The 20,137-nt window shown below is 40.8% G+C and overlaps 1 protein-coding gene and 1 long non-coding RNA gene across 3 annotated transcripts; one reads left to right on the plus strand and one right to left on the minus strand.

Moving 5' to 3' along the window:
• The first annotated feature begins 947 nt into the window (after positions 1-947).
• Positions 948-9,311, plus strand: LOC133540151 (endonuclease 8-like 1). Of its 2 annotated transcripts, none has more exons than XM_061882693.1 (8): positions 948-1,046; positions 2,834-2,977; positions 5,672-5,780; positions 5,848-5,932; positions 6,022-6,143; positions 6,220-6,247; positions 6,329-6,399; positions 6,464-9,311. In XM_061882693.1, the coding sequence occupies exons 2-8, from the start codon at positions 2,937-2,939 to the stop codon at positions 6,848-6,850; spliced, it is 843 nt and encodes a 280-aa protein (XP_061738677.1). In that variant the 5' UTR covers positions 948-1,046; positions 2,834-2,936; the 3' UTR covers positions 6,851-9,311. The 2 variants fall into 2 exon arrangements, with proteins under 2 accessions (XP_061738677.1, XP_061738678.1); XM_061882694.1 differs by lacking the exon at positions 948-1,046 and adding an exon at positions 3,167-3,279 and having other exon boundaries at positions 2,838-2,977.
• Positions 5,763-7,028, minus strand: LOC133540157 (uncharacterized). Its single transcript, XR_009803570.1, has 2 exons — positions 6,326-7,028; positions 5,763-6,241 (listed from the first exon to the last, which is right to left on the minus strand). It is a non-coding gene; the product is annotated as an uncharacterized LOC133540157 (long non-coding RNA).
• Positions 9,312-20,137: the final 10,826 nt, after the last annotated feature.

A 20,137-nucleotide genomic window follows, 5' to 3' on the forward strand; every position in this document is an offset into this window, starting at 1 on the left:
AGAAATCTGCGTTCAAAAGACTCCGGCTTATTAGTGATTCCTAGAGCCCAAAAAAAGTCTGCGGGCTATAGAGCGTTTTCCGTTCGGGCTCCAGTACTCTGGAATGCCCTTCCGGTAACAGTTGGAGATGCCACCTCAGTAGAAGCATTTAAGTCTCACCTTAAAACTCATCTCTATACTCTAGCCTTTAAATAGACCTCCTTTTTAGACCAGTTGATCTACCGCTTCTTTTCTTTCTCCTATGTCCCCCCCCTCCCTTGTGGAGGGGGTCCGGTCCGATGACCATGGATGAAGTACTGGCTGTCCAGAGTCGAGACCCAGGATGGACCGCTCGTCGGGACCCAGGATGGACCGCTCGCCTGTATTGGTTGGGGACATCTCTACGCTGCTGATCCGCCTCCGCTTGAGATGGTTTCCGCCTCCGCTTGAGATGGTTTCCTGTGGACGGGACTCTCGCTGCTGTGTTGGATCCGCTTGAACTGAACTCTCGCGGCTGTGTTGGAGCCACTATGGATTGAACTTTCACAGTATCATGTTAGACCCGCTCCACATCCATTGCTTTCGGTCCCCTAGAGGGGGGGGGGGGGTTGCCCACATCTGAGGTCCTCTCCAAGGTTTCTCATAGTCAGCATTGTCACTAGCGTCCCACTGGATGTGAATTCTCCCTGCCCACTGGGTGTGAGTTTTCCTTGCCCTTTTGTGGGTTCTTCCGAGGATGTTGTAGTCGTAATGATTTGTACAGTCCTTTGAGACATTTGTGATTTGGGGCTATATAAATAAACATTGATTGATTGATTGATTTATATAGTATTGGAGTGTCGAAATGACAAAAGGAAAAGCTGGAAAACGATGAAGAAGAACTGGTAAAGAAGTGGAATCAAATAAAAGATCAAGAAGGACTGTACAGTTGCTGAGTAGACTGGTATAGTGGTGGTGCATTAAACTGGCAGCAGATATAATATGTGATACTTTCTTTTTCTTCCTGCAGTCATCCCGTCCTGCAGCATGCACCTATGTGAATGTGGAGAATGACCAGCAATGTCCAAGTAAGTTATATGTATATGCCTGTTCTTTCTTGAAGTCAATTAGTTCTGATTGAGATTTACAGATAAAAAGCTGTCCACAGTTTGTCAGGAACAAACATGAAAATATTGCTTTCTTTGACCCTGATTACATTAGCACATATGAAGAATGAAACTTCAAATAGGAGTTATCTCAGCATGTGTAATTCATGTTTTTGGAACCTTTCACCTCCAAGTTAAAGCTGGTAGGTAACATCAGGTCATGACTAAGGATGTAACAATATCAACATTTCACGGTATGATATCGTCATAGTGTTAAAGCCAGGGTAAGATATTGTTACAAAAATGTCAAAGTGTGTTAAATGACGTGGGAGGAATGTTTAGGATAAACACACTTACTGTAATTGAACACAAACATCATTTTCATATGTTGTAATCATATTTATCATTAAAAACAGGTATTTTAGGTGCAAAGGAATGGTGCAGAATTTCAAGTAACACACAAAGACCAACATTTTCAAATAAGTGTCTTTAAACTGACATAAACAGTAAACATCCAGTCTAACTAATGTAGAACAATAATGTTTCTTTTGCCAAGAAACTATACTGTGTGTCCGGTATGTTTTTTTTTCAATACAACTTGGTATTATTGTGGGTTTGATGACCTTTTTAGCACATTCAACAATACTGCCATTATAATGCAAACAGTGATCATTTTGGTCACAGTAACGGTGATATGACATTTTGATATTGTTACATCACTGCTGTTTAGTTGAGTGTTTTTAAACTTTGAACTTCCTAAGAAACTGCCCTTTGCAGTCCAAATTGTATTAGTTTGTAGAATACTGATTCTTAAGAGTTAACTAATAATTTGACTTTTAATCATGTAAATACCTCACAAATGCATATTTTCCCTTGCTGACATCTTGGTTTCACATGAACGATATTTTCCAAATAACGGTTCTAACATATAACTCATTCTAATATATTACTCCTATTCCCTAACTTATTGTAGACATTGTGGTGTGTAGTGTCAGCAAATGTCTTATTTTGTGCATGTCCACATTTCCTCTGGTGAGCTGCAAGGGCTCTGGGTCGATTTGGAAATGGTCTGGATGAACGTGGCATGCTTTACCTTGCAGTATGCAGACTTTGTTTAAGGTTCAACTAACACGACAGTTATAGGCACAGAAATATTTCACAGCAACAATTCCTCGGCTAACCTAAGCACAAACGTTCCCATCACTCCTGCACACTTCCACTTTTTCGCCCTTCTATAATGTCCCGTTTGAACGTTGTTTTCCCACACGGCGGGTTTTCATGGGAGAACCAGTTTACTTCTCAGATGAGCCCACTTAATATTGTCAGAAAAAAACACAGCGACTGGTGTTCTCGTTTGATAGCGTCACACATCACGGCATTATTGTGACAATTTTGAAATCAAAATAAGGTTATATTTAGAATAATGTTGCATCCCTCGTCAAGATCCTTTCTCATAGGTTTGGTTTGCTGTTGTGTATTTACTAATGATTGCCATTAGCATCCACAACTTTCTTTTTATAGTGTGTGTTGTATTGTGATGAGTTACATTTAACACTGTGGATGATGTGTTACCACAAACACAGAAGATACGTAAACATGAACTACAATGCGCTCAAGATGTGGGGAAAAAGTAAATGCATTCCATTAGCTGGATTTGTATAATGTGTTCAATTTATGTCAACTTCCTTCTTGTTTTGCATGTTTTTGTCTGTTTTTTTTTTCAATGATTTGAATCTTTAGAGTTTTTTGGTTCCTCTTCTTTGTGTCAGGGGGTAGCAGCAGGGTAACACTGCATGAGGCGGTGCCCCCTGAAGGAGCCCAAAACACTGCTCTTCAAATGGAACACATCCAACCTTCAGGTGACCGTGCAGGATGTACCACTCTGGAACATCAAGCCTCTCCCCACCTGCCAGGTACACCCACCGTCTTCTGTGGCTGAATAATGTTTTGCTGTGAATTTTGTCACAAAGCAAATCCTGCTCAAATGTGACAAACTTTGGAGTGTAAGAATGTGAGCGATATGCTGAGATGTTATACGTTTTGCCTTGTGACAAAATGTTATCAAAAAACCTTTAGTGATTTGTATTCTATTTTAATTTCAGCACATGAAAATATTTCTACTTTTGACCATCGAAGAGAATGGAAAACCATTTTCCAGATCAGCCCTCATACATCCTCCTGATGGCCTAACAACTGTATGACATGTCGATGCTGAGTATGATCCATTTCAATCATTTGAGGAAGCTCTCCCTGATATAGGGGATTGGATGTACAATGACGGACATACGTTTAATGAAGGATTTGAAGATGGTTTGAGTGAGGAGTGTGCAGAAGAGTCCAATTTCAAGGACACAACAGACAAACCAATACATGACAATGCATCAGAAACCATGGCAGAGTGCCTTCTGATCAGCATGGGTTATGTAAACTGTCCTAAAGTCACAGGTAAGGCCCTAAGCCATATGCTCAAAATGTTCAAGTTGCTTTATCCCGATAGTCTGAACACAGACTGCTTAAACAGTGTGCAGAAGTTCCAAAACTTTTTTTTATCCCACTCTGCATCATCGCCTACTATATTACATAAATCCTCCAAGAATTGTTTTGGGCCAATAGAAAGTAAACAAATAAAATGCCTGCTTTGTGGGACCAGTGTGTCAGAAGAAAGGTTCTAATCCTTTTTTTAAAGTATGTACAGATTGATTTCTTGTTTACCACAGCACATTCATGTGCCAAATGGGCCCTCGTTGGTGAATATAAACATGCAGGTTTTTCTTTGCTGCAAGATAGTGTAACATATGAGACATGCAGTCATGTTATTCCCCTATTGGAAACCTCTGCAGTACAGTAGTATTCTTGGATGACATATTGGGTAAAGTTGTTTTCCTTGACTTCACATCTATGCCTGGCATAGTGATTGCAGTTCATTTCCCCAACACACTTGAAAAGTTTGAAATAATGAAGAACTGAACTGGCCTAAGAAGCCACAAATCAAATCTTTAATCATTGTTATAAATGCTCTGAAAATACACACTGATGTGATGTTGCCGTGGATTCTGTAAATATGTACTGTATATGGAGTGTCATTGTTGATGATGTTTTTGCATTGTGTGTAATATTTCAGTGGCAAATATATTACATTTACTTGTTTAATAAAGCCACTGTCTTTTTTAATGAATACATAGGCCTACTATGCTACTACATTTTAATATTAGTCCTTATGATGGTGGTTGGAGAGCCAAATATCTTCTGAAGTGGTACTTTGTTAAAAGAGTTTGAGAACCACTGCTCTAGAAAGTTCACAAATGTTAAAAGCTCTTACAAAGTGTCTTGTGATCATATCAGTATTGTTTGGGTTCAGTTTTAAATCTCACAATTGTAGTCACTGAGTTACTGTACATGACGTGTGGATAAGAAATCAACAAATTAAGTCCAACTTTATTTAAATAAACCATTTAGATTACAGACCATATATCCATATTGTCTGAATTCATTATTTTCTCCCAATGTTGGCATGAGATCAACTGGAATATGATTGAGGTATAACTAAATTGAGCCCATTAAAATGCATTTTTTTAGAAAACGGGTACATCTAACAACTCAAATAGTGAGCAGTGAGAGACAAAACCAAGTATATCTCTCACTGAGACATCATTGAGACATATTGAAACCAATACTCATCAATTGTCTTTTTGCCGAAATAGAAAAGAGACATCTGAGAACTCAAACAGTGAGTAGTGAGAAACAAAACCAGGTGTTTCTCTCACTGAGTCATAATTGAGACATATTGGAGACCAGCTCATTCATCTCTCATTTTGGTCTTAGTTGAAATGGGGAAAAGAGATAACTATTAGACAACTATGAGATCTCTCATAGTGCTCACTGTGAGCCTTATTTCTCAGGAGATACATTTGAGAAGAAGGAGAAAACTACTTTGGTCTCCATTAGTGCTCTTTTATGTCTAGGAGATATATATAAGACATACATGAGATCTCATCTTCAATTTTGCTTTGCTATGGGAAACAAGTGTTTGATGAGCATTCCTCAACTTTTTCGGTCTTTTTTGACACTCGTGCCAGCTTTTTTTAAGCATGTTGCAGGCATCAAATTCCAAAATGAGCTAATATTTGCAAAAAAAAAAGTTTCTCAGATCCAACATCAAATATCTTGTCTTTGCAGTCTATTCAATTGAATATAAGTTAAAAAGGATTTACAAATCATTGTATTCTGTTTTTATTTACCATTTACACAACGTGCTACTTCACTGGTTTGGGGTTTTGTACATGTTGACAGTACATTGCAGTGTTATTTTGTTACAGCCGTGCCCACTGTGTGAAGTACTTTTGCAAGACTCCTAGCAATAATATTACACTTCACCAAAGAGCCTGCTGTAAAAGAAATGACCATTGAATGAAGATACATACTCAGGTCACCGTGATCTGAAAAGGAGAGTGAAGAATGTTTTTGTATTCCCCAGATTCTAATCATCTTGGATGAATAAACAAGCAATTCCTAATTTCACTTGGAAATGTGTTTACTATAAAAGTGTAGCACTGTTTCCACACAAAATACCTTCTGTTTTTGAAAAGATGCCCATGTGTGTCTTCCAGGTTGAACATTCCACCCTTTGTGCCTGCCCGGACTGTGCTGGAAGGCCTCGAGTCAGAGGATGCGTGTGAAGATAAGAAAGCTGTAAAAAAGGAGATCCATAGCAAAAAGGTCAAATAAGTACAAACAAGTATTTTACCTCGATTATTAACAGTTTATTTTGCCCAAAAATGTTAAGGGAGCCAAAAAGGACAAAATGGAAGAGGAGAATACAGACCTGCTCAGACTTTGCCACACAGTACCGCTGGAGGTGGTGAACTTAGGTAAGAATCCATGTTTCAAGGTTGATCGGGGTGGGGGGAAGACAACGACACAAAGGTGCTCCTCTTATTTAGACTTTTTGTTTATGGAGGTGGGAAAGGTTACGATCCAGAGAAGAAAGACTACTCAGGTTTTGAGGCCTGGTTGCAGTGTTACTATGTGGATGGAATGAAGTCTGTACGCGACCACAATGGCAGGACTATGTGGTTCAAAGTATGCAAACACATTTTCATACGTAACAACTATATTTGTAGCATGTATTGACTAATAGAAAATGGTGTCATTTCAGGGCGATCCAGGTCCTATGGCTCCTAAAGGTAAACGCCAGAAAAAATAGTTGAGATACCATTACACATAAGAGAAAGCTTAGTGTGTCTTTATCTTTTCTCACACACCAGAATCAAAGTCTCCAAAGGCCAAAAAGAGAAAAGATACAGATGCAGACCATGATTACCCCCGCAAGAAAAAGGTATATTCAGTAGGTAATCACCACCAGCACATAGAAATCTAACCCCATTGTGGCTGTACTTCAGGTGTCCAGGAAACACAACTCTGACAGCACAGTGAAGAAAAAAGCAGCCAAAAAGCCCACAAAAGCAACAAAGGAAGAAGAAAATGGACCTCAAGAAGAAGCCACACCCAGAAGAAGATCAGCAAACACACCTCAGCAAGAACCGAAATCCACGTCAGGCAGGAGGAAAAAGAACAATACAGAGCCAGCTGCAGGTCTGATTCTAATAATACTCCCATTTTCTGAAAATATTAAGAGCCTGATCTTTGAGGATCCAATTCCCACACACTTATCTGTGTGCGCAAACTATAAAATTGCATGTACTGTTGGTGGACGTGTTGTATGTGATCTACTTTGTGCAATTGATAGCAGCAAAAGTGGCACAGATCACCCTATTTTTGTGTACTAGAAGCATTATGTGCCCTTGGAAACACTTCTTTCCCTCTACATTCATGTTATTATGCTCTCCACACTGGAGGGGGGCTTATATTAGATTATAGCACATATCGATCATCTAACACCTTTTCTGCAATATAGAATCACAGTATGTATACTATTTGCAGCAGGAATGATCAAACTGCATATTGCAAGACATTTTTTTTAGGAGTTATACTAAATACAAAAAAAAAAAACGCAACGCTTTTGTTCTTGTTCCCAATTTAAATGAACTCAAAGATCGAAAACTTTGACTATAAACACAAAATACCTGTTCCTCTCAAATATTGTTCACAAATCTGTATACATTTGTTAGTGAGCATTTTTTCTTTGCCAAGATAATCCATCCCACCTGACAGGTGTGCCTTGAGCTGTCCAAAATAAAAGGCCACTGTGAAATGTGCAGTTTTATCACACAACACAATGCTTCAGATGTCGCACGTTTTGAGGGAGCGTGCAGTAGGCATGCTGACTGCAGCAATGTCCACCAGAGCTGTTGCCCGTCAATTAAATGTTTATTTCTCCGCCATAAGAATAGAATAAAATAGAAAGTACTTTATTGATCCCTGGGGGAAATTCAGCACCACAGTTCGCTCACAATAAACAATGATAATAATAAATAATATAATATATATGAATAATATAAATATATTCTACATTTAAGTGCAGTCAAGGAACATATGCATTATACAGTCTGATGGCTGTCGGTGTGAAGGACCTCCTGTGTCGTTCCGTGTTGCATTTTGGGAGTCTGAGCCTTCCACTGATGGTGCTCATTCTCTCTGCAAGGTCCGAGTGTAGTGGGTGGGAGGTGTTGTCCATAATGGCTAGGAGTTTTGCTAGACTTCTCTCTGACACCACCGCCAGAGAGTCCAGCTCCACTCCCATCTTGTTACTGGCCTTCTCTACCAACTTGTCCAGTCTGTATGTGTCCCTCACTCTCAGCCCACTGCCCCAGCAGGCCACGGCGTACAAGAGGGCGCCTGCCACCAGCGACTCGTAGAACATCTTCAACATCTTTGTACAGACGTTGAAGGATCCTAGCCTCCAAAGGAAATATAGATTCGGCTCTGTCCCTTCTTGTAGAGGGCCTCAGCGTGTTTTGACCCATTCAGCTTGTTGTCCATGTGTACTCCGAGGTATTTATAATCCTCTACCATGTCCACATCCACCCCCTTGATGGAAAGAGGGGTCGCCAGAGTACTCCTCCTCCTTCCCAGGTCCACAACCAGCTCCTTGGTCTCCGTAACATTGAGCTGGAGGTGGTTCTTTCCACACCATGTGACAAAGTCCTCCACCAGTGTCCTGTATTCCTCGTCATCACCTTCCTCAATACACCCCACTATCGCAGAGTCATCAGAAAACTTCTGAAGGTGGCAGGACTCTGACTGATAGTGGAAATGGGTGGTGTAAATGGTGTAGAGGAAGGGGGAAGAGTACTGTAGCCTCCGGGGCCCCGGTGTTGCTGACCAGCCTGTCAGACACACAGTCCTGCAGTCGCATATACTGTGGTCTGTCAGTCAGGTAATCTACAACCCAGGACACCAAGGGGGCCTCCACCTGCATCTTCTCCAACTTCACACCCAGTAGCCCAGGCCGTTTAGTATAAGCCGCCTCCAAAGGTGTTTCAGAGAATTTGGCAATACATCCAACTGGCCTCACAGCCGCAGACCATATTGATTGGCTGAGACCTGCCACCCGGACAGCTGCTACAACAATTGGTTTGCTTAACCATAGCATTTCTGCACAAACTGTAAGAAACTACCATGAATTGATTAACGTGGACCCCGACTTAAACAAGTTGAAAAACATATTGGGGTGTTACCAATTAGTGGTCAATTGTACGGAATATGTACTGAACTGTGCAATCTACTAATAAAAGTATCAATCAATCAATCTGTCTCAAGAAAGCTCATCTGCATGCTCGTGGTCCTCATCGGGGTCTCGACCTAACTGCAGTTTGTCTTCTTAACCAACTTGAGTGGGCAAATGCTCACACTCAATGGCGTCTGGCACAATACAGAGGTTTTGGTATGTTATTATTGACAGCGAAACCACGTGCATTTTATTGATGGCATTTTCCATGCGCAGAGATACCGTCACGAGACCCTGAGCCCCATTGTTGTACTAATCACCCGAGGCCATCACCTTTATAAATAACATTTACTAACTCATGTTGCAAGGATCTGGAAGCTAAAAACATCCCAGTTCTTGCATGACCAGCATACTCACCGGACATGTCACCCAGTAAGTAATTTTTGAGAGGAATATATATTTTCTGTATAGTAAAAGTTTCAGATCTTTAAGTTCAATTCATGATAAATGGGAGCAAAAACAAAAGTGTTGCGTTTATATATTTGTTCAATACCATATTTTTCGGAGTATAAGTCGCACCTGCCGAAAATGCATAATAAAGAAGGAAAAAAAACATACAAGTCGCACTGGAGTATAAGTCGCATTTTTGGGGGGAAATTTATTTGATAAAAGCCAACACCGAGAATAGACATTTGAAAGGCAATTTAAAATAAATCAAGAATAGTGAAGAACAGGCTGAATAAGTGTAGGTTATATGAGGCATAAATAAGCAACTGCTATGTTAAGCTAACATATTATGGTAAGAGTCATTCAAATAACTAGAACATATAGAACATGCTATACCTTTAACAAACTATCTCTCACTCCTAATCCATAAATCCCATGAAATCTTATACGTCTAGTCTCTTACGTCAATGAGATAAATAATATTGATATTTTACGGTAATGTGTTAATAATTTCACACATAAGTCGCTCCTGAATATAAGTCGCACCCCCGGCCAAACTATGAAAAAAAAACTGCTACTTATAGTCCGAAAAATACGGTGCATATTTTCTAAATCAAAAAAGGAATACCCCGTGAATGCGTGGGTTCCCTCCGGGTACTCCGGCTTCCTCCCACTTCCAAAGACATGCACCTGGGGATAGGTTGATTGGCAACACTAAATTGGCCCTAGTGTGTGAATGTTGTCTGTCTATCTGTGTTGGCCCTGCCATGAGGTGGCGACTTGTCCAGGGTGTACCCCGCCTTCCGCCCGTTTGTAGCTGAGATAGGCGCCAGCGCCCCCCGCAACCCCAAAAGGGAATAAGCGGTAGAAAATGGATGGATGGAAAAAAGGAATACCATTAAAAAACAACATAAATTAATAGACTTTGGTTTAATCGGCCCTTTAAGTTGTCCAGCAGCTATAAAATGATATTGCTGAATATATATCTTCTTCTTTTTATTTCTAACAGTCCAAATATGACATGCACACGTACAACAAAGGCTTCTCTGTTCAGTTGTCTTTGCAGCGTGATGGCCTCCTTTCTCACAGCCCTGTGTGCAACTATGTCAGTTGTCTTTGCAGCGTGATGGCCTCCTTTCTCACAGCCCTGTGTGCAACTATGTCAGTTGTCTTTGCAGCGTGATGGCCTCCTTTCTCACAGCCCTGTGTGCAACTATGTCAGTTGTCTTTGCAGCGTGATGGCCTCCTTTCTCACAGCCCTGTGTGCAACTATGTCAGTTGTCTTTGCAGCGTGATGGCCTCCTTTCTCACAGCCCTGTGTGCAACTATGTCAGTTGTCTTTGCAGCGTGATGGCCTCCTTTCTCACAGCCCTGTGTGCAACTATGCCAGTTTGCACGCAGATTTCAGACTTTTTAAGAGGCACGATACTGCCTGCAGGACACTTTCAGCATTGATAAATCTCACTGTTCATGTTGAGTGATTTGTATTTGCATTTTCTCCTCCCAGTATTGTGGGCATTCTGATAATCAACATATATTCTGCATACATCATTAAGACAAATATGTTAAATGGAGGGAATAAGCGATAGAAAATGGATGGATGGGATGGATTGCACTCCTTATTTTGCTCATTAATCGACAAATATTTAGATCAGCTTTGCGTGTGCTAACAAGTTTGCATGTGTTTTGATACACATAAACCTTTTGTAGATTATACTGTAAGTGTGGTAAACTTACTTTTTGTTGCAGGCTTCAAGACACGTAGCGGGAGACTGACAAGACAGAATGTCAAGTAAAGGACATCTATTGGAAAATACTGTTTTTATTCCATGATACATATTTTTAATAAACATTCCACACGTTTATTCTTGGCATACTTTTCAATCACAATTCACAATACAGTAAATTATTTGATTTAATGTGAAGTTAATTATATTTATATAGCGCTTTTCTCTTGTGACTCGAAGCGCTTTACATTGTGTAGCCTGATATCTAAGTTACATTTTGAAACCAGTGTGGGTGGCACTGGGAGCAGGTGGGTAAAGTGTCTTGCCCGAGGACTAGGTTGGCAGAAGCGGGGATCGAACCTGGAACCCTCAGGTTGCTGGCACGGCCACTCTACCAACCGAGCAGAAATGATGGCTACCGAGCTCTACTCTTTCCTCTCTCCCTCTTGAGTACAGGTAAAAAAACCTTCTTTATGGTGACGGCCACCTATGTCACGTGACACATGCTTCTGTTCCTTGTGTACACATCCACAAACACCACGTGACATACACACATGATCTGGCTCCTACAATGACTAACATGGCTCATTTGCATAATACACTAAAAACTACTTGGGTCTCTGAGGCAGACGATGAGAGTCCTGTAAAATGTATACATACAGTGGGGCAAAAAAGTATTTAGTCAGCAAGTTCTCCCACTTCAAATGATGACAGAGGTCTGTCATTTTCATCATAGGTACACTTCAACTGTGAGAGACGGAATGTGAAAAAAAAATCCAGGAATTCACATTGTAGGAATTTTAAATAATTTATTTGTAAAATACGGTAGAAAATAAGTATTTGGTCAACCATTCAAAGCTCTCACTGATGGAAGGAGGTTTTGGCTCCAAATCTCACGATACATGGCCCCATTCATTCTTTCCTTAACACGGATCAATCGTCCTGTCCCCTTAGCAGAAAAACAGCCCCAAAGCATGATGTTTCCACCCCCATGCTTCACAGTAGGTATGGTGTTCTTGGGATGCAACTTAGTATTCTCCAAATACGACGAGTTGAGTTTATAACAAAATGGATACATGGATGATACAGCAGAGGATTGGGAGAATGTCATGTGGTCAGATGAAACCAAGATAGAACTTTTTGGTACACCAACAACAGGTATGTCACACCTGAGAGACATGGCACACACCAACAACAGGTATGTCACACCTGAGAGACATGGCACACACCAACTACTCAACAACAGGTATGTAACATTGGTATATTGATCCAGATCATGTAGCAACATAACCCAAAATGCTCAATGGTTAAGGCTGCTGCCTCTCACACGGTACTACTGGGTTCAAATCCACAAGATCTTGTTTTTTGTTTCATCTCTATCATTGTTAAATGATTGCATTTGTATATTAGTGAAAATCCTGTCTTGATGGAACCCAGGATACCTCAATGGTCAACACTGTGATCTTCAAATATGGGGGTACTGGGTTTGAATCCCAATTGGTTTGATATGTAACTTCAGTTCAAAATTGAGCTCCACCTCAATCGTAGTTTACTGGGACAGATGTCACGATTCCATTAATGAATGAGCCAGACTACACTTCCAACAAGACTCAGGATAGCTCAATGGTTAAGACTGCTGCCTCTCATGCAGAACTACTGGGTTCAAATCCATTGTTAGGAGGCGTTAGTTTATTGTTTTGCCTTGATCATAGTTCACTGATAACATTTGTATATGAGCGAGAACCAAACCTTGTTGGGACCCAGGATAGCTCAATGGTCAACACTGTGGGCTCCTAATACAGGAGTAGTGAGTTCAAATCCCATACATGGAGTCAGTAATTTGGCAGTATGGCGTCAAGACGACATACATTGTGGGCTGCTTCTTCTCCCCCACACAGAGTAATGTTATGTGCTACTTCTTTGACTAACATATAGTTGAAAAATTAAGTCAACACTAAAGCTAATAATAATCCAAAATAAAATGTCAAATAGTCAATGATGACACCTCAGGGGTTACCTGTGTGTGTGTGAGAATGAGTGCGTGTGTGTGTGTGTAGGAGTGTGTGCGAGTGAGTGTAACTCCTGAGGTGGGTGGGAATAGGATAAATAAAGAGCGTTGACCAATGAGCTCTCCTGGGTACAAATAAAATAAAATAGGTTAATTGTAATTGGATAAAAAAAAAGTAAATTAAATTATTATTTTAACATTACATGGGAGAAATGACACAGTTACAATATTTGTCAACTTGCAGCCTCCAGCTGATCTTTTAAATTACACATCGACCCAAGCAGGAGTCGAACCCCACACTCTTCAACCTGAGTCAACAGTCTTAACCACTGGGCTATCCTGGGTCTTGATGACACAATTTTTTTTCATACACAAATGTAATCGAGGACTGTGGCCCAGTAAAGTTTGATGAGGTAGAACAAAAGACACACAACCTGAGTGAGATTTGAACCCAGTACTTTTCATTCCAAGTCAGATGTCTTAACCCCTGGTCTATCCTGGGTCTTGTGAAGAGAAGATTGTGTTCTATACACAAATGTAATCGAGGACTCCTGGCTCAGTAAAGTATGACAAGCTTAAACAAAATGTTGTCAACATGAGTGGGATTCGAACCCAGTACCTGTCATTCAGAGTCAGCAGTCTTAACCACTGGGCTATCCTGGGTCTTGATGAGATATATTTTTTTTCATACACAAATGTAATCGAGGACTGATGGCCCAGTAAAGTTTGATGAGGTAGAACAAAATACAGTTAACCTGAGTGGGACTTGAGCCCAGTACTTTTCATTCCGAGTCAGATGTCTTAACCCCTGGTCTATCCTGGGTCTTGTGAAGAGAAGATTGTGTTCTATACACAAATGTAATCGAGGACTCCTGGCTCAGTAAAGTATGACAAGCTTAAACAAAATTTTGTCAACATGAGTGGGATTTGAACCCAGTACCTGTCATTCAGAGTCAGCAGTCTTAACCACTGAGCTATCCTGGGTCTTGATGAGATATATTTTTTTTCATACACAAATGTAATCGAGGACTGATGGCCCAATAAAGTTTGATGAGGTAGAACAAAATACAGTCAACCTGAGTGTGACTTGAACCCAGTACTTTTCATTCCAAGTCAGATGTCTTAACCCCTGGTCTATCCTGGGTCTTGTGAAGTGAAGATTGTGTTCTATACACAAATGTAATCGAGGACTCCTGGCTCAGTAAAGTATGACAAGCTTAAACAAAATTTTGTCAACATGAGTGGGATTCGAACCCAGTACCTGTCATTCAGAGTCAGCAGTCTTAACCACCGAGCTATCGCTGGTCCTGTGAAGAATGGATTTCTTTCCATACACAAATGTTATCTACGACCCCTGACTCACTGGAGTAAGATGAGGTGGAAAAAATACTGCTGACCGGAGTGGGGTTTGAACTGTGTACAGTTTGTTCTCATGCAACAGTCTTAACCACTGGGCTACTTTCAGTCTTGTAAAGGTAGGATTTTAGTCCATACACAAATGTAATCGATGACTCCCGGCCTTCGTAAAGTATGATGAGGTAAAAAAAAAACACTATCAACCAGAGTGAGGTTTGAACTCAGCACTTTTAATTCAAAGTCAGCAGACTCAACCCCTAGTCTACCCTGGGTCTTGTGACAATAAGATTGTGTTCCATACATAAATGTAATCGAGGACTCCTGGCTCTGTAAAGTATAATGAGGTTGGGAATGGGTGAAAAAAATAGAAGATTAAAATAAAATAAAATAAAATATACTAAAATAAAAATGGTCTAAACCTGGGCCCTGGAGAAGGGGTCCAGACTGAGGCCAAGGGAAAAAACAACAACAACTCATAGCCATAGTACACATCCCTCTCACATGTGTGTAAGAGGTAAACATCAAAGAAGACAAAGGACATGAAAGACATTAAAGCAGCGGATACAAGCAGACACTTCTACATCCAGCTATGAATAACAACTAAAAGAAACATAGACACTGTGGTGGTCTCTGCGCTGTTCCACGCCATCGTCCACTGGGGTGGAGGGAGCGTGGCCAGAAACAGGAGCAGACCCAACAAAGCAACCAAGAGAACTGACTCCACTCTAAGCCGCCAACCAACTCTCGGCCAGTGTCCAGTCCGCATGGATGAGCGAGGATACGTCCAAGGAGACTGAGGTGTACGACACCTGCTCACCCAGCCAAGACACCGCCAAGCCTCTCCGTCCCAGCGCTCAGAGCTTGCTCCGCAGACCTGTCCCTTCATCCGCATCTCCTCCAGTCCCTCCAAAGCGACTCCGGTGTGGCAGACACCCAGCAGCTGGTCTCCATGGTCAAAAGGCTCCCGGGAGGAAGATCCAGAAGTCCACAAAAAGCACCACAGAGGTCACGAAAGTGCCACCCCTTGTCACACAGTCCCAAAGGGTCCCGGACCAAAAGGCAAAAAAATATAATAAGACATGAAAACAAGAGGGAAACACAAAATGATGACACAAGAGCACGGAGCTCCTGCCAACAGCAGCCACTACAGCAGCGCCATCTTGGGGGAAAAAAAAAAAAAAAATCAATTAGAGCTGGATTTGAACCCAGTGCGCTTAATTCCAAGTGAGAAGTCTTAACCACTGGACTGTCCTGGGTCTTGTGAAGCTATGATTGTGTTCCATACACAAATGTAATTGAGGACTCCTGGCTCAGTAAAGTATGATGAGTTTGAACAAAATGATGTCAACTAGATTGGCATTCGAAACCAGTACCTCTCATTCAGAGTCCGCAGTCTTAACCACTGAGCTATCCTTGGTCTTGTAAAGAATAGATTTCTTTCCATACACAAATGTTATCTATGCAGTGATTTCCCCCCCAGAAAATGTGTTAGTCGTCACCATCACATCTCCATCTCATTTTTGCCTGGGGGGGGGGGGGGGGGCAATAGACCACAGACTGTGGTGAAGTAGGCCGGCTACGTCGCATGAAGAAACTTTGAATTTTGGGTTGTGTTTTCCGCTCCATATATACTATATATATCTCAATAGATTTTAGGTTCAAAGAACTATGAAGTTGTTGCAGGTATGACCACATGGTGGCGATAGTTTCAAAGAACTATGAAGTTGTTGCAGGTATGACCACATGGTGGCGATAGTTTCAAAGAACTATGAAGTTGTTGCAGGTATGACCACATGGTGGCGATAGTTTCAAAGAACTATGAAATTGATGCAGGTATGACCACATGGTGGCGATAGTTTTAAAGAACTATGAAGTTGTTGCAGGTATGACCACATGGTGGCGATAGAGTGCAGTGGGCGAACTGCAGATGGGAACTACTTCAACATGAGAGGAATAAACATCAAACATGTTGTGGACTCAATTGATGACTTGTTTATTGCTGCAGACAAGCTGGCAGGTATGACAACAACAGGTATGTCACACCTGAGAGACATGGCACACACCAACAACAGGTATGTCACACCTGAGAGACATGGCACACACCAACAACAGGTATGTCACACCTGAGAGACATGGCACACACCAACAACAGGTATGTCACACCTGAGAGACATGGCACACACCAACAACAGGTATGTCACACCTGAGAGACATGGCACACACCAACAACAGGTATGTCACACCTGAGAGACGTGGCACACACCAACTACTCAACAACAGGTATGTAACATTGGTATATTGATCCAGATCAGGAAGTAGTAGAACCCAAAATGCTCAATGGTTAAGGCTGCTGCCTCTCACACGGTACTACTGGGTTCAAATCCACAAGATCTTATTTTTTGTTTCATCTCTATCATTGTTAAATGATTGCATTTGTATATGAGTGAAAATCATGTCTTGATGGAACCCAGGATACCTCAATGGTCAACACTGTGAGTTTCAAATATGGGGGTACTGGGTTTGAATCCCAATTGGTTTGATATGTAACTTCAGTTCAAAATTGAGCTCCACCTCAATCGTAGTTTACTGGGACAGATGTCACGATTCCATTAATGAAGGAGCCAGACTACACTTCCAACAAGACTCAGGATAGCTCAATGGTTAAGACTGCTGCCTCTCATGCAGAACTACTGGGTTCAAATCCATTGTTAGGAGGCGTTAGTTTATTGTTTTGCCTTGATCATAGTTCACTGATAACATTTGTATATGAGCGAGAACCAAAATTTGTTGGGACCCAGGATAGCTCAATGGTCAACACTGTGGGCTCCTAATACAGGAGTAGTGAGTTCAAATCCCATACATGGAGTCAGTAATTTGGCAGTATGGCGTCAAGACGACATACATTGTGGGCTGCTTCTTCTCCCCCACACAGAGTAATGTTATGTGCTACTTCTTTGACTAACATATAGTTGAAAAATTAAGTCAACACTAAAGCTAATAATAATCCAAAATAAAATGTCAAATAGTCAATGATGACACCTCAGGGGTTACCTGTGTGTGTGTGTGTGTGTGAGAATGAGTGCGCGTGTGTGTGTGTGTAGGAGTGTGTGCGAGTGAGTGTAACTCCTGAGGTGGGTGGGAATAGGATAAATAAAGAGCGTTGACCAATGAGCTCTCCTGGGTACAAATAAAATAAAATAGGTTAATTGTAATTGGATAAAAAAAAAGTAAATTAAATTATTATTTTAACATTACATGAGAGAAATGACACAGTTACAATATTTGTCAACTTGCAGCCTCCAGCTGATCTTTTAAATTTCACATCGACCCAAGCAGGAGTCGAACCCCACACTCTTCAACCTGAGTCAACAGTCTTAACCACTGGGCTATCCTGGGTCTAGATGAGACAATTTTTTTTCGTACACAAATGTAATCGAGGACTGTGACCCAGTAAAGTTTGATGAGGTAGAACAAAATACACTCAACCTGAGTGGGATTTGAACCCAGTACTTTTCATTCCGAGTCAGATGTCTTAACCCCTGGTCTATCCTGGGTCTTGTGAAGATAAGATTGTGTTCTATACACAAATGTAATCGAGGACTCCTGGCTCAGTAAAGTATGACAAGCTTAAACAAAATTTTGTCAACATGAGTGGGATTCGAACCCAGTACCTGTCATTCAGAGTCAGCAGTCTTAACCACTGGGCTATCCTGGGTCTTGATGAGATATTTTTTTTCATACACAAATGTAATCGAGGACTGATGGCCCAGTAAAGTTTGATGAGGTAGAACAAAATACACTCAACCTGAGTGGGATTTGAACCCAGTACTTTTCATTCCGAGTCAGATGTCTTAACCCCTGGTCTATCCTGGGTCTTGTGAAGAGAAGATTGTGTTCTATACACAAATGTAATCGAGGACTCCTGGCGCAGTAAAGTATGACAAGCTTAAACAAAATTTTGTCCACATGAGTGGGATTCGAACCCAGTACCTGTCATTCAGAGTAAGCAGTCTTAACCACTGGGCTATCCTGCGTCTTGATGAGATGTTTTTTTTTCATACACAAATCTAATCGAGGACTGATGGCCCAGTAAAGTTTGATGAAGTAGAACAAAATACAGTCAACCTGAGTGGGATTTGAACCCAGTACTTTTCATTCCGAGTCAGATGTCGTAACCCCTGGTCTATTCTGGGTCTTGCGAAGAGAAGATTGTGTTCTATACACAAATGTAATCGAGGACTCCTGGCTCAGTAAAGTATGACAAGCTTAAACTCAATTTTGTCAACATGAGTGGGATTCGAACCCAGTACCTGTCTTAAGCACTGAGCTATCCCTGGTCCTGTGAAGAGAGGATTTCTTTCCATACACAAATGTTATCTACGACCCCTGACTCACTGGAGTAAGATGAGGTGGAAAAAATACTGCTGACCGGAGTGGGGTTTGAACTCTGTACAGTTTGTTCTCATGCAACAGTCTTAACCACTGGGCTACTTTCAGTCTTGTAAAGGAAGGATTTTAGTCCATAAACAAATGTAATCGATGACTCCCGGCCTTAGTAAAGTATGATGAGGTACATGATGTGTGATACATATCATGTATCACACATCATGTATCACACGTCATGTATCAAACATCATGTATCACACATCATGTATCACACATCATGTATCACACATCATGTATCACACATCATGTATCACACGTCATGTATCAAACATCATGTATCACACATCATGTATCACACATCATGTATCACACGTCATGTATCACACATCATGTATCACACATCATGTATCACACATCATGTATCACACATCATGTGTCACACATGATGTATCACACATCATGTATCACACATCATGTATCACATGTCATGTATCACACATCATGTATCACACATCATGTATCACACATCATGTATCACACATCATGTATCACACGTCATGTATCACACATCATGTATCACACGTCATGTATCACACATCATCTATCACACATCATGTATCACACGTCATGTATCACACATGTATCACACGTCATGTATCACACATCATATATCACACATCATGTATCACACGTCATGTATCAAACATCATGTATCACACATCGCATATCACACATCATGTAAAACACATCATGTATCACACATCATGTATCACACATCATGTATCACACATCATGTATCACACGTCATGTATCACACATCATGTATCACACGTCATGTATCACACATCATGTATCACACATCATGTATCACACATCATGTATCACACATCATGTATCAAACATCATGTGTCACACATCATATATCACACATCATATATCACACATCATGTATCACACATCATGCACCAAACATCATGTATCACACATCATGTGTCACGCATCATGTATCACACATCATATATCACACATCATATATCACACATCATGTATCAAACATCATGTACCAAACATCATGTATCACACATCATGTGTCACACATCATGTATCACACATCATGTATCACACATCATGTATCACACATCATGTATCAAACATCATGAATCACACGTCATGTATCACACATCATGTATCACACATCATGTATCACACATCATGTATCACACATCATATATCACACATCATGTATCACACATCATGTATCAAACATCATGTATCACACATCATGTATCACACATCATGTATCACACATCATGTATCAAACATCATGTATCACACATCATGTATCACACATCATGTATCACACATCATGTATCACACGTCATGTATCACACATCATGAATCACACATCACGTATCACACATCATGTATCAAACATCATGTATCACACATCATGTATCACACATCATGTATCACACATCATGTATCACACGTCATGTATCACACATCATGTATCACACATCAT

This window comes from Nerophis ophidion, linkage group LG21, assembly GCF_033978795.1.
Source record: "Nerophis ophidion isolate RoL-2023_Sa linkage group LG21, RoL_Noph_v1.0, whole genome shotgun sequence".
NCBI lineage: Eukaryota > Metazoa > Chordata > Actinopteri > Syngnathiformes > Syngnathidae > Nerophis > Nerophis ophidion.